This window comes from Lolium perenne, chromosome 4, assembly GCF_019359855.2.
Source record: "Lolium perenne isolate Kyuss_39 chromosome 4, Kyuss_2.0, whole genome shotgun sequence".
Taxonomy (NCBI): domain Eukaryota; kingdom Viridiplantae; phylum Streptophyta; class Magnoliopsida; order Poales; family Poaceae; genus Lolium; species Lolium perenne.
This window is the reverse complement of record NC_067247.2, coordinates 337,008,894-337,021,946: the sequence shown is the minus strand read 5'-3', so window position 1 is coordinate 337,021,946 and position 13,053 is coordinate 337,008,894. Positions and strand designations below refer to the sequence as shown.

Genomic DNA, 13,053 nt, shown 5'->3' with positions numbered 1-13,053 from the left:
GCGGGGAGCTCGGCCCGGATCCATGGTGGCAGGGGGCGGGCGGCGCTGGGCTGCTAGAGGGAGGCGGTGGCGTCCGCGAACTCGATGAATCCTGCACGATTGGGCGAGGAGAGAGACGAGAAAAATTAGGGCCGTAGGGGCGCCACATTTGATTGGGAGGTTTGACTAAGTCGAGTTTTGGTGGGAGGACAAAACAGTCCAAGAAAATATGTAGGACGAAACCTCTGACCGGAGGAAACAGAGGAAGTTCTTCCTTTTTAGATGGTAGAGATAGAGATAGAGCACAAATCCTTAGAGAAAAAGACCAAGGGCTCTTTTTGACTGGTAGAATAGAAAAAAAATGTAGGAATAGAAATTATGTAGGATTTAGATGCCATATATACTTGAATCATAATATTATATGGGAAAAATATTTCTACCTGATTATCTAAAGGATTTTTTTTCATAGGCCTAACCTCATGGTATTCTCTATTTTGTATGAATTCACACTACAACATTCCTACGACATGGGATTTTTTCCTATGAGATGCGATCCTACGAATCAAACGGGCTATAAAAAAATTCATAAGATTTTAATCCCACATTGAAATTCCTGTGAATCAAATTGGCCTAAGAATTCAAATCCTAAAAATAATACGGCCGCTTAGATTTTTGTTTTCTTAAAATCATATGGAATTTCTGTAAATCGAAGAAGACCCGAGATTTCTATGAATGGAAGTAGAGTGTATTCTACAGAAATATTGTAACCCAAATCCAATATCAAAAGGGAATTCAAATACTCGTATTTAGAATTCAAATTCTCTGAAATTTACATGGAAATCTCACACACGGAGCCTGAGCAGCCTGCAACCCCATCTGCCTTCTCTGCCTCACGAACGCGACCCAAAACCCCTCTCCATAACCCACTCCTCCGTCTCCGGCTCCTCCGCCATGGCCGCCGGGCGGGCCTTCCTCTGCGCCCCAGCCTCCATCGGAGCCACCGCGCGCAGATTAGGCTTCGCCTCACCCCCTCTCCGCCCGCTCGCCTCCTCGCCCCACCGCCGCGGCCGCGCCCTCTGCTGCGCCTCAACCTCCTCGTCCTCAGATGCCCCCGCATCCACGCCGCCACCCTACGTGCTCACCACGCCGCTCTACTACGTCAACGCGCCGCCGCACATGGGCAGCGCATACACGACCATCGCCGCCGACGCCGTCGCCCGCTTCCAGGCAAGCCTTCGCACAGTTCTCACAGGGGCATGCTAAAATTCTGAGTACATTAGTCGAGATCCACCTGCCGGTACATGACATTTTGATATACGCTACCTGTATGGAACACTGATTATACCTGGCGCTTCATTGTTCTGTAGTCAGCGGCGAGCGTGCCAGCGCATATGTAATCCAGGAATGTAGATGCACAGGCTTCATATATCTTACTGTCTTAGCAAAGCTAAATTTTCCAGTTCAATGATTTGATTGCTAGAGTATTTGAGCTACAGGCCCAACTGCATGCCTTTTGCCAGTAGCCTAACTTAACTCCTTATCCAAGAATCTGTTTCACGGTGCTTGTCTGGTTGCAGAGATTGCTAGAGAAGAAGGTTATATTCATTACCGGAACCGATGAACATGGTGAAAAAATCGCCACTTCAGCAGAGGCTAGTGGCAGAAACCCCAAGGAGCACTGCGATATAATTTCAAATTCATACAAGGCGCTTTGGGCTGATGTATGTCGCAACACGATGCATTTTCAGTTTACCGATATGTCGTAAACCTGGAGCTCATGTTTCTCTTCCAACTTCGTTTTTTTTCTTGCAGCTGGACATACAGTATGACAAGTTTATTCGCACGACCGATCCGAAGCATGAAGCTGTTGTTAATGACTTTTATTCTAGAGTACTAAGCAGCGGTGACATATATAGAGCTGATTACGAAGGGCTTTACTGTGTCAGCTGTGAGGAGTACAAGGTAAACTTCTGTTTCTACCTTCTCATTTATAATAGTACAATTCCTTGGGTAGATGTATTCATACTTAATCATAACAATAGTCACCATGTGCTAGGTAATCTCTAATTTATGTACCGGTACTTGTAAAGAATAAAAATGACAGTTTTGTTGATTTGACACAGGATGAAAAAGAGCTGGCGGAAAACAATTGCTGTCCTGTGCATCTGAAGCCTTGTGCACCTAGAAAGGAAGATAACTATTTCTTTGCCTTATCAAAATATCAGCACAAGTTAGAAGAGCTACTGACAACTAATCCCAATTTTGTAAGGCCATCACATCGCTTGCACGAGGTGAGGCTTTATCCTCTATGTATCTTATTCAATCTGACATGTGTTTATTTAGTTATTACTGCTACGAATTGCCGCGGAAAAGTGTAGACTGTTTGCTTATTAAATGGAGACTAACTATATTGATTGGACTAGTGACAGATAAAAAAATGCACTGTGCCAGACTATCATTGCAGATTTGGCATGATTTTCTGAAATATGTTTTTGCAGTCAAATATGTAACAAACTATGTGGGTTTTGTTGGGTCACACATTTCTTCTTGCCAGGAAGTGCTGTTGTCATGTTGAAGAAACATGCTCACAAAACATTTTCTTTCTGGCCACCTGTCAAATTGTCACTTGGATGCTTCGTAATTCCCAACTAGGTTAAAGACTAGAACCTAGATGCCAGCTGCCAAATGTTGATGTATATATGGCAGCAGCAAAATAGTCGATAGACAGTGACGAGTATCTTTAGACCGCAACCTTCCTCATGTATCTTTAACTTTTACAGCAATATCATGTATCAGGACTTAGTGATTTATGGTGCGAGTTTGGGGTTGGGGAGCCATGTGTCTGTTCAATCCAGTGCTGGACTTCATCACTGATCCCATTTCCCCAGCCACCGGCAATTTCCCCAGCCCATCTTTAAAACGGAGTCATGGTGTTTTGTCTTAAGTTACTTAGCACTTGAAACCTGGCGACTACATGTTTATACTCCTTTTGCTCGCAAGATGGGATTACCATGACATCTCAAAACACATATGTGCATCAGCGCATGCCTAACACAATGACTAACTATACTGCAAATTATTAACTAGCCTGTATTCTGCTCACAGTTGGACTCTACTGGATTCAACGTCCAATAGAAAATATATCTTCGTTCCTTGTACCGTGCTAGTATAATATAAAATTTTCTTATGTACCAAGATTCATAATCTCATACGATGTTTCATATTTTAGCCTCCATTACGAAAATAACCTTGGATGCTTCATTAAGTGCCAGTCTTTCAGCTCACATGTTTTTATTTTCATGGTTTTAGAATGCTCTTATTCTTTGTTATTTTTCTAATTAAGACACAGCTGTAGGTCGAAGGCTGGATTAAAAGTGGACTGAGAGACTTCTCTATTTCTCGTGCATCTGTCGAATGGGGCATTCCTGTGCCCAATGACACCAAGCAAACAATATACGTGTGGTTTGATGCCTTATTAGGGTATGTTTATCTATTTCATATCTGCTGCTTGGCATTTTTGTAAGCATGGGCAAGTTGCATATTCTTACTCAAGTTTCACTGAATAGATATGGTATATAGCTGTATGTGGTGTGCTGTATTTAATCAGCGTCCTGTCTTAAATCCTACCGTGCAAGTACAGAAGATACTTAAACTTAACTTCATGTTTGGCAATGGCAAATTATTCGATGGATTGTTCCATTTTTGCTCAAAACTGTGAACTTGCTATGCACAAACAAAGACTGCTAAAAGAGTATTTATAACATTAACTTTGGAGTGCTTTGAAGTTTGAATATGACAATTCATTTCTCCGAGAACTCTTATTGCCCGTATTGTTTAGCATAAGGTCTTCGTAAAATTGTCTTAGTATGGCTGCTCAGAATAGATCTGAAGTGCCTCACTGAAGGCTCTTCTTGATGATCTCTTCTCACTAGCAGTTCCTATTTCTGCTAGCACACTTATGAACCCATCATGTATGCTGTGTTCAACTTTATTTTAGCTAGAGGTAATCTATGTTTATACTAATCCTTTTAGTTCGTGCACACTCTTAATCTTCCACACCATGTCAGTCTACAATAAAGTTACTTGTGCATATTTATATTGGACAGTGGATACTCTACCACTTATGCATAATATTAAACCCATGCATGTAATAAATTACCAGTCAACTTGCAGACTTGAAATCTTGAAAGGAGGCCAGAGTACATAATCTTATGCAATATTACCGATTACCTTGTTTCATACTGGCCGTTCATTTTCTGTATGTTTGTGTCTGTAGTTATCTTTCAGCGTCTCTAGATGATGGGGAGCAGGCAAGTTTACAGCAAGCTGTTGATCGTGGTTGGCCTGCCTCTCTACACCTGATAGGAAAGGTCGGTTTTAGGAAATTATATTTTGCAGCTGTTGCAAACATCCATATTCCTTGTTTCAACTTTGAGAAAAACACCTATGCTTCTCCCAGTCTTTTTTAACATGTTCTTTGCTCCATGTTGATTGATTTCTTTTGTGATCGTAAGAAGCTCCCATTTTGATGTGAACTTTGATAGTAACACTTGCCTCTTTCGCTTAGTTGCTAAGAGAAAGTACTAAAAATATGATGTCAGTCAAATGAATAAACAAGCATAAACTCCTTTATGTTAATTAAGATAATATTATATAGCTTTTCAATTTTTCATATGGCGAAACTCAGTGGCGAATCTCACTACTTCAAATTCTCAATTAGATCCCATTTCATTTAAACATTTTGATTGGGCCCTTTTGATCAGGCTCATCTACTTGCCTGATAAAAATATCATGTGTGAGGCTGAGTTGGTGACCTAACAGTGGTAGGTCACAGTTGAAGGCTTGAAGCAATTTTGACAGAAGCATGCCTTAATTTTCAAAACTAAGAGACGTGTGACTCAGCTAAGAAAAAATAAAAGAACACATCGCTTGTCATATGTTAAATCTGATGAATTTTATCATGCTTCCTAAATCCTAATACCTGGAGATGCCAACATCATAAAATGTATCGATTCTTTGTTAGTACTAATCAACTGCTTGGGTTACAGTTTTATTTTTTTGCTCCACTGCCAACTGGGCCATGCTCACAAATCCACTTGGAGCTGGTCACTTACTACTGTAGATATTGACATTTTTTTTCCGTTTACAAGCATGGACATTGGATGAACTTCTTTGTTTTATTTTGTTTGGTCTGTGATGATTTTTTGTGCATGTACCTCAGGACATATTGCGGTTTCATGCAGTTTATTGGCCAGCAATGCTAATGTCAGCAGGGATAAGCGTTCCTCATGCAGTTTTTGGTCATGGATTCTTGACAAAGGTGACCTTACATTCCACCTCAACAAATGTTATAAAATGTTACACCGTATGGTAGATAGTATTTTTAGCATGCATATGTAAAAATCGTATGTTAGTTGATAGGGCTCTTCTCCCTATTCCTGCCACTACATGTGCATTTCTGCATAAAGCCATTTGCATCAGTTACTGCACGGTCGAATTTCCTTGGTCCTGTTTTATGGCTCTAGCCTTCCCTTCTGCAATTTTCAATTTTCTAAAGTATGGACAAATTTTATATCTTGTTTCAATATCCCATGGAATCCTACACTACTTTCCACTGTAGATTATTTTTCCCTCAATATCATTTCTACCTTGAATTCACCCCATTTTACAATATTAGTCTAACTTGTATGATGGTATTGTCTATGACACTTGTCAATAGTGGTACTACAATGTCACAAGTTAGCACACTCATGTTAGTACATGGTACATCTGTTTAGCATCTGCCCTTGTATGGTTGTACCTGTTCGTGTCGCATATTGTCATATAGTTATGGCTCGCAGTTCAGAGAATTGTGTGTTATTTTGCCACCTTCCCTTTTTCAAGTTTGCAACCCTCTATTCTGTATCAACTTCAGATTTTAACAAACTATGTTCTCCTTTTTTTGCGAGTAAATGTTTTTCTTCTCCCTCCTTTTGTAACATTTGTCCATTTTCTGGGGAGTTTATTTACAGTATTTTTCATCGAGGAATTCTTTACCCCTACTTTATTGTTGTAGGACAGGTTAGTAGTACAGTATTTTATTTTATAGGGTTATAAAAGGTCCAACGACATGAACTATTCATAAATCCCGCCTCATTGGTGCGCATGGTTGCCCAGAAAAAATATTGCAAAATGCAGAGCGCTAATGAGGAGCAAATATTATTTCTATCTAGGCTGTCATGAAGCAATCCTTTTTTTTTTGCAATTTCAGGATGGCATGAAGATGGGGAAATCATTAGGCAACACACTTGAACCAAAGGATCTGGTTGACAGATTTGGAGTAGATGCTGTTAGGTACTTCTTCTTGCGAGAAGTAGAATTCGGGAATGATGGGGACTATTCAGAAGAACGCTTTATCAATACAGTCAACGCACATCTTGCTAACACAATCGGTATTTATGTGCTCTAAAACTTTATTTGTTTAAGTTTTGGCTTATGCTTGGGTTGGTGCTTATGCTTTGGTTGGTGTTTCTTATCTGTGTTAACTGTCCATCTTCATTTATTAGTGATGATCCCATTCTCATCTGAACAGGAAACCTCCTCAACCGGACACTTGGTCTCCTAAAAAAGAACTGTAACTCTACATTAGCTTTTGATTCAATTGCTGCTGCCGATGGCAATTCATTCAAGAATAATGTTGAAAACTTGGTAAGTTGGTCTCCTTGGTATCTCGGTAATTATGACAGCAGGAGTGTAGAAACTGATATAAACAATCGATGTGTGATTGCATTACTATTTCGGATGGGGTGTAGGTTGTCTTAATTGGCTTTATAACTTTGAACAAATAAATGGTCTAAGTGGACAAATTCTTTATGAGTGAAATTCTTTTGCATTATGATTTCCAAAGCTTGAAACCCTTAACCCTGTCCCTGTATATGTAACGTATGCTCTTTGTTTGGTTACTATCTCCATAAGTATGGAGGCTATGCTGACGTCTGAAGCTTATGGGTGCCATTAAGAGCTTACAGTTTATTACATCGAGACCATAATAATCTTTGTTGGTGCTCCTTTAGGTTCTGTTTCTTAGCCTACAGCAAGTAAAGACAGCCACCATTATGATCCTAGCTGAACTGTTTTATTTCCCTTCTTGGAGCTATAGATAATGGATATGATGTTCAATCAATTAATATGTTCCATAAGTCCATAAGGGCTTTGCACACTGTCAGCATGTGTTGTCAATTATGCATCTGAATATTTCAGATGACCACCTGCTATTCATCTGTTGGAGTTACAGTGGTATAAACTGTTTATATAGGTGGACAAGGCGAAGGGCCATTATGAAAATCTTTCGTTGACGTCAGCATGCGAAACTATTCTAGAAATTGGTAACTTAGGAAATCTGTACATTGATGAGCAAGCACCATGGTCTTGTTTCAAGCAAGGGGGTGAGAGTGCTGAAAAGGCTGCAAAGGTAAATCACATGAAAGTTGAAACTATCTATTTTGCTTCTTGGGCTTATCGTGCCTGTTTCAGATTTTACTCGTCAAAATTTAATGTAGCAAGGTCAAACTGTATATTGCACCCTTTGGTTCTTTTCATGTTTGTACAAGAAACTCGGTTTAAACATAAGCTTCAAAATTCTCTATTTTCTGTTGCATCTGATAGCACCTAATTCTGGTTCCACAACAGGTCTGATGTTATGACTGTAAATAATGAAAACCCATGAAACTATGCCTAACCCTTTCTGCGTCATTGATATTATTAGAATTGATTGGCATGCTATTATTTGTTTTGATTGTGTCATTTGACTTGTTCATTCAATTTTGTCCACTTGACTGCAGGATCTCGTCATTATTCTAGAGACAATGAGAATAATTGCAATAGCGTTGTCTCCAATCACTCCAAGCCTTTCCTTGAGGATTTATACACAGCTTGGTTTCACAGAGGACCAGTTTAGTACATTGAGATGGGTATGTGTTCTTATGACCAGGGATATGCTGTTTAATTATATTCTCAATTTAACAAAGTATTTTGCGGTCATTCTCTAGTATTTATATAATATCTATTCCTCTGGAAAACACAATGTCCAAAACTAAATAACTTTGTCCCTATGACACATCACTTACTTATAATCTCTGTCATCCGTCATGTAGGATGATACCAAATGGGGAGCCCTTAAAGCAGGTCAGGCAATGATGGAGCCAATGCCAATATTCGCAAAAATAGAAACCGAAATTGAAGAGAAAGGTCAAGCAAGTCCAAAGGAAGGGAAGGGTGGGAAGAAGAAAGCACGTAGTAAAGGACTTGTGGAGGCATGAGCTAGGTTTGTGGGTAATGAACTACTGACTGAATGATTCCTCAGCTTTTAGCATTCTGGATGCCTACTTTGCCAAACTGTCACGTATTTACTGGTGTAGATAGCATAAGAACGACTGGTGGCCTTGAAGCTTGGTGGAAACTGGAAAGGAAGGCTGATTTTTTTTTGTTATTTACCGAACTGAAACTTAGCAATTTTGTTCTCTCAGGCTTTCTGATTCAAGTTTGTACAATGATGGGGCTAAACTAGTACGGTCTCTCTTGTTTTGGAAATATAAGGCGTCCACGTTTCTGACAACTAGTTCAGTGCTATGTAGTATCAGTCCGTTCGAGATGTTCTAACTTTTTCCGAATTCCCATGTATCTAGACACATTTCACATATTAGTCTGTGCTTTCTGTGGTTCATATTAAATATCCAAAACAACCTAGAATTCAGAACGGAGTGAGTATATACTATGATGACACTGAATTAAAACTGTAGGATTTATAACTTCTCAACGATGTCACATTTGTAGGCTGTATGAGTTTTTCTTTTGTCGGGCAAACCTTTTTGTTTACTTTCACCGTGATCGTTTTGGCACCAAAAAAATTTCAGTGGCACTGTGGCAGCAGCATACCACTGCTTCAAAAGGAAAAAAAAGAACTGTGATCGTTTACTATTTTTCCCTTGTTTGCCTTTGCTAGCTCTCTCTAGCCTCTAGGTGCTATATCCTCTAGCTGTTATCGTACAGTTTTCAAACTATTGTTTAAAAAATAATATGCAGTGAGCATGCCGCAATCTCCAAATCATAAAATTATCTCGCCTGTTGGTCTTGTCCTGCTCGCCGGCAGTCGTTCAGATGATTTGTAGCTGAATGAGAAGAGGTTGCGCTTGCGGTACCCGCCGCCGTTCAGTACCTATATGATAAACTACTTCCTCCGTACTGTCGCAACTTTATCTACTCCCTCTTTCTCATAAAAATTTGATCAAATTTAGTATTTAGATACATACAAATTTTAATAAATCTAAGATAACTTTTATAAAATGGAGGGAGTATATGGATATATCTATAATTAAAATATGTCAGATACATCTGTATTTAGAAAAAGTTGCGATACTTATTTTTAGATGGGTATATAGTAATCACTATTTCTCAAAATAACTTGCTCAATTTTTTTGAGATACGGCATATTAAATACATGTCTAGATACATCCAAATTTATCTTTTTTTTAGAATATGTCCTATATCAATCACATAGAAGAAGTGTCCGACAGCCGATACAACACCAAAAATGGCTACAATATACACCGCTAATCCAAAGACTAGCCACCACACATTACAACAAAAACACACAGGGGCCTTGCCCAAACTGAAACCAAAGCCGCGTCAGAACCGAAGCCAAACAACTCCAAAGAAACAACCCCTCTCAACTCTCATCATCGACGCACCAATCACACTTGAGCGCCTAAGAGTCGGCAGGTGGGTGGTAGCACTTGGCCAGCCCTGAGAAAGACGCTGCCTTGGAGTGGCCGAGGACGGTGTAAATTGCGCCCTGGCATCACACCTGAGCAGCAACATTATCAGAGCAACACCAAGCGAGATGTGCTCCCCAGGTACGTGTCTCCAAAAGTGATGCTTTCAAGAAAGAAAGAATCGGATAGCCCAATCTCGATACTCACCCGAAGACACCATCCCAAGTGGTTAAGGGAGGCGCTGGCCCTCCTCGGCGATGCCTCCATGGAGGGGAACAACGCCCACGAGCACCGTTATCACCAGCTCTGACCGAAGGCAGAGCAGGATTTTCATCTGGAGCACACCTGTCATCTCTTCTCACAGGGTCTTGAGGAGCACATCCTCCTTGCTGAATTGCACTGCCACCACTGCAACACCTCCATGACGCCGATGCAATCGCGGTCCACCAGCACGACCATCACCACGGTCAGCACCACCACGCCGATGAGCGCCACACAACCCACAGGACCAGGAGCAACGTTTGCCGCGCTAACAACACCACACCAAGCGCTCAACCACCGCAGCACGACCGAATACTAGCCGCGCCGCCGGGAGAGCCTTGGCCACCGCCGCCTAGCTCATCGTCGCCGGCGCCACCATGGTGCAGGCAGCTCCGCAGCCACGCCACGGTTGCCACGCCACCTGCAGCGACGGTTCTGCACCTGTTGGCCCGCCTAGGCCCAAGGCCCAAGCCGTTCACGGATCCGCCGGCTGCCGCCACAAGGGCACCACCGCCCGGCTGACCACCTCTCGACCTCCATCTTCGCGCTGAGCCCATCGCAGGGGGCCGCGGCACTGCACCGTCGCATGGAAGGAGGCTCCACCCGGGGAGAAGCCCCACCGCAGCCGTCCCCGCCTACGACTATATTGTGCTGCTCACGGCTCGCCCTACGACTCGACGTTCGTCGTTAAGCTTCTAGAGCATTTTTACATGCTCTCCATTGCCCAGCCACGAGCTCAGGGATCTCCCGCGCCTTGTTTTGCTGGGGTCTGGGAACAGACGAACAGTTAAGTAAGTCTTCCACGGGATGACGGGAATCGGAGGTCAGTTAGCGACGAGGGCTTAGAACTTACTCCTATATTAAGTTTAAATCAGCGACACGAGAGACTAGTTAATAAGCCAACTAAATATTTCTTTGCTATCTTCCGTATTTGAAAATACTCCCTCCATGTCATGAAAGTTTGCCTTAACTTTCTCAAAATAACTCAACTTTGTCAATTTGGATGTATGTATGGTTTACATCCAAGCTGTGAAAAAGTTCATGTAAAAAAAAAAGTTGTGAAAAAAGTCGAGACAAGTTTAAGTACTCCATGAAAACTCTTCTCCAACCCTGCCGGCCAGACCAATTTAGGTCAGTTCGCAGGGCCGAAGGAGACGAGCTGGCGTGCGTTGTTCGGACTCTCCTCCAGGGGCTCGTACACCTGCGCCTTGTACAAGCCGTTGCGGTTGAGCGCCTGGATGAGCAAGAAGTAGTTCATGCCGGCCACAAGCTGGTCCTCGCCGCCGACCACCCTGCCGAACTTGAGCCCGTCGTTGGCGCGCTTGACGTGCTCCGCCACCGCCCACTGGCCGAGCCCCTGGATCTTGGGGTGGTAGATGTTCCTGATCGGGCTCAATCCGCCGTAGATCATCCTGTCGTCCGCACGCCGCTTGACGTGCTCCGCCTCCGCCCGCTCGCGGAGCCCCTGGATCCTCGGGTGGTCGAGCGGGCGCGGGTGCGATCCGCCGAACCGCCCGAACGTCGGGGCGGCAGGCATGGCGGCGGCTTGAATCACGGCCACGCATGACAAGAAGCAGGAGGAAGCCGGTCCGGTTGAAATATTGGGCCCATACACATTGGGCCATACTAGATTTCAGATTTTTTTCTATAAATCTCAAAGCCCACTTAGTGGCAGCCTTGTGAGTTTGAGTCCAAGTTGGTGGCAGCTCACTAGTGAGTGGCAAGAGGTGGAAAGTTTAGTCCCACATGAAAAGTTGGGAGGAAGTTAGACCACCTTATAAGGTGGGTTGTTCCACCACTAGTAAGTGAGTGAGAATAGGAGTGTTACACGCGCGCTCCTCCTCCTCCTCGCTCGTCGCGCCGCGCTCGTGGTGAGTGGATTGAGCCTCGAGCCGAGACTTTCCTTACTTTTTGCAGCTCAGGAAAAAACGAACAGAGTCCTAGACGGACGCGTCGCAGTTAGTCGGTTCGGGTCGCTCCCGGGCCGTGGGCTATCTGTAACCGACTCAAAACGTGTGCGCTACGTGGGCGTGCCCCACGTTGCCTAGGGTTTCCTGAGCCTATATAATCTCTTGCCCGGCTACCGCAGAAACACATCTAATACACGAGTTAGGGTTTCCACCTCTCTCTGCTTGCGTCGCCATCGTAGCTTACTCCATCCCGCGCGCCGACGTGCATCGGCGAACGGGAGAGCAGGTCTCCGGAACCGCTCGTCCTTGCGATCCTGTACGGGAGAGGGCGAATTAGGTTTTTGGGAAGCGCTCTGCGCGACTGCTTAAGCTCTTCATCACGGGCCGCCTTCCGTCCAAGTCGGGCGGTGCTGCCTACCGTCGTCTTCAACGCCGTCTACTTCGACCCGTCGTCCCCGTCGTCAACAACGTTGTCATCAACAACGTTACTGCTGCGATATCGTCTGCTACACCTTCACCGCCACCTCCAACAGATCGGTACGTGCGACATATCTCGATCTGTTTAGCGATGGATGTTGTACTGTCTGCTCTGCTACTGTTCATGTTGATCACTGCATCTAGTATGTTCGAGTTTCACATGTTAGTAGTTACTGTCGTCATGCTTAATATTCTGGAATTAATCATGGAAATTGTGCCTAATTATCCAACAATCTAAAAACCTAATTGTAGGCAATTTCCTGAGTTAACAATGGCTGGTTTTGCTGATGCACTGAGGCCGCATAAGTTTACCGGTGTGCACTTTAAGGGGTGGCAGATTAAGGCCACGCTCTGGCTTACTTCTGGCTTACTCATCTGAAAGTATTCCAAGTTAGTAATGGCTTACCTGAAGGAACTATATCTGACCAAGATCAGAACAAGTTCAAGGAAGACAATACTCTCTTTGTCGGATGCGTTCTGAGTATTCTTGCTGATCGTCTATGTGATGTGTACATGCACATAGTAGACGGTAAAGAGCTCTGGGATGCACTGAATGCTAAATTCGGTGCAACCGATGTCGTGATGAAGCGTACATCATGGAGAGCTTCCACGACATCAGGATGGTGAACAACCGTTCTGTAGTCGAACAAGCTCATGAGATACAGTGCATTGCGAAA

At 43.3% G+C, this 13,053-nt stretch overlaps 2 protein-coding genes across 2 annotated transcripts; one reads left to right on the top strand and one right to left on the bottom strand.

Annotated features, from left to right (window-relative positions):
* The first annotated feature begins 846 nt into the window (after positions 1–846).
* Positions 847–8,572, top strand: LOC127296565 (methionine--tRNA ligase, chloroplastic/mitochondrial). Its single transcript, XM_051326683.2, has 12 exons — positions 847–1,206; positions 1,557–1,700; positions 1,792–1,941; positions 2,103–2,270; positions 3,335–3,459; positions 4,256–4,349; positions 5,201–5,299; positions 6,230–6,410; positions 6,551–6,666; positions 7,274–7,429; positions 7,800–7,928; positions 8,112–8,572. The coding sequence occupies exons 1-12, from the start codon at positions 931–933 to the stop codon at positions 8,274–8,276; spliced, it is 1,803 nt and encodes a 600-aa protein (XP_051182643.1). The 5' UTR covers positions 847–930; the 3' UTR covers positions 8,277–8,572.
* A 2,524-nt stretch (positions 8,573–11,096) lies between these two features.
* On the bottom strand, positions 11,097–11,545 carry LOC127349117 (cysteine proteinase inhibitor 8-like). Its single transcript, XM_051374899.2, has one exon. It carries the CDS (start codon positions 11,524–11,526, stop codon positions 11,122–11,124), a length of 405 nt encoding a protein of 134 aa, XP_051230859.1. The 5' UTR covers positions 11,527–11,545; the 3' UTR covers positions 11,097–11,121.
* Between the last annotated feature and the right edge of the window lie 1,508 nt (positions 11,546–13,053).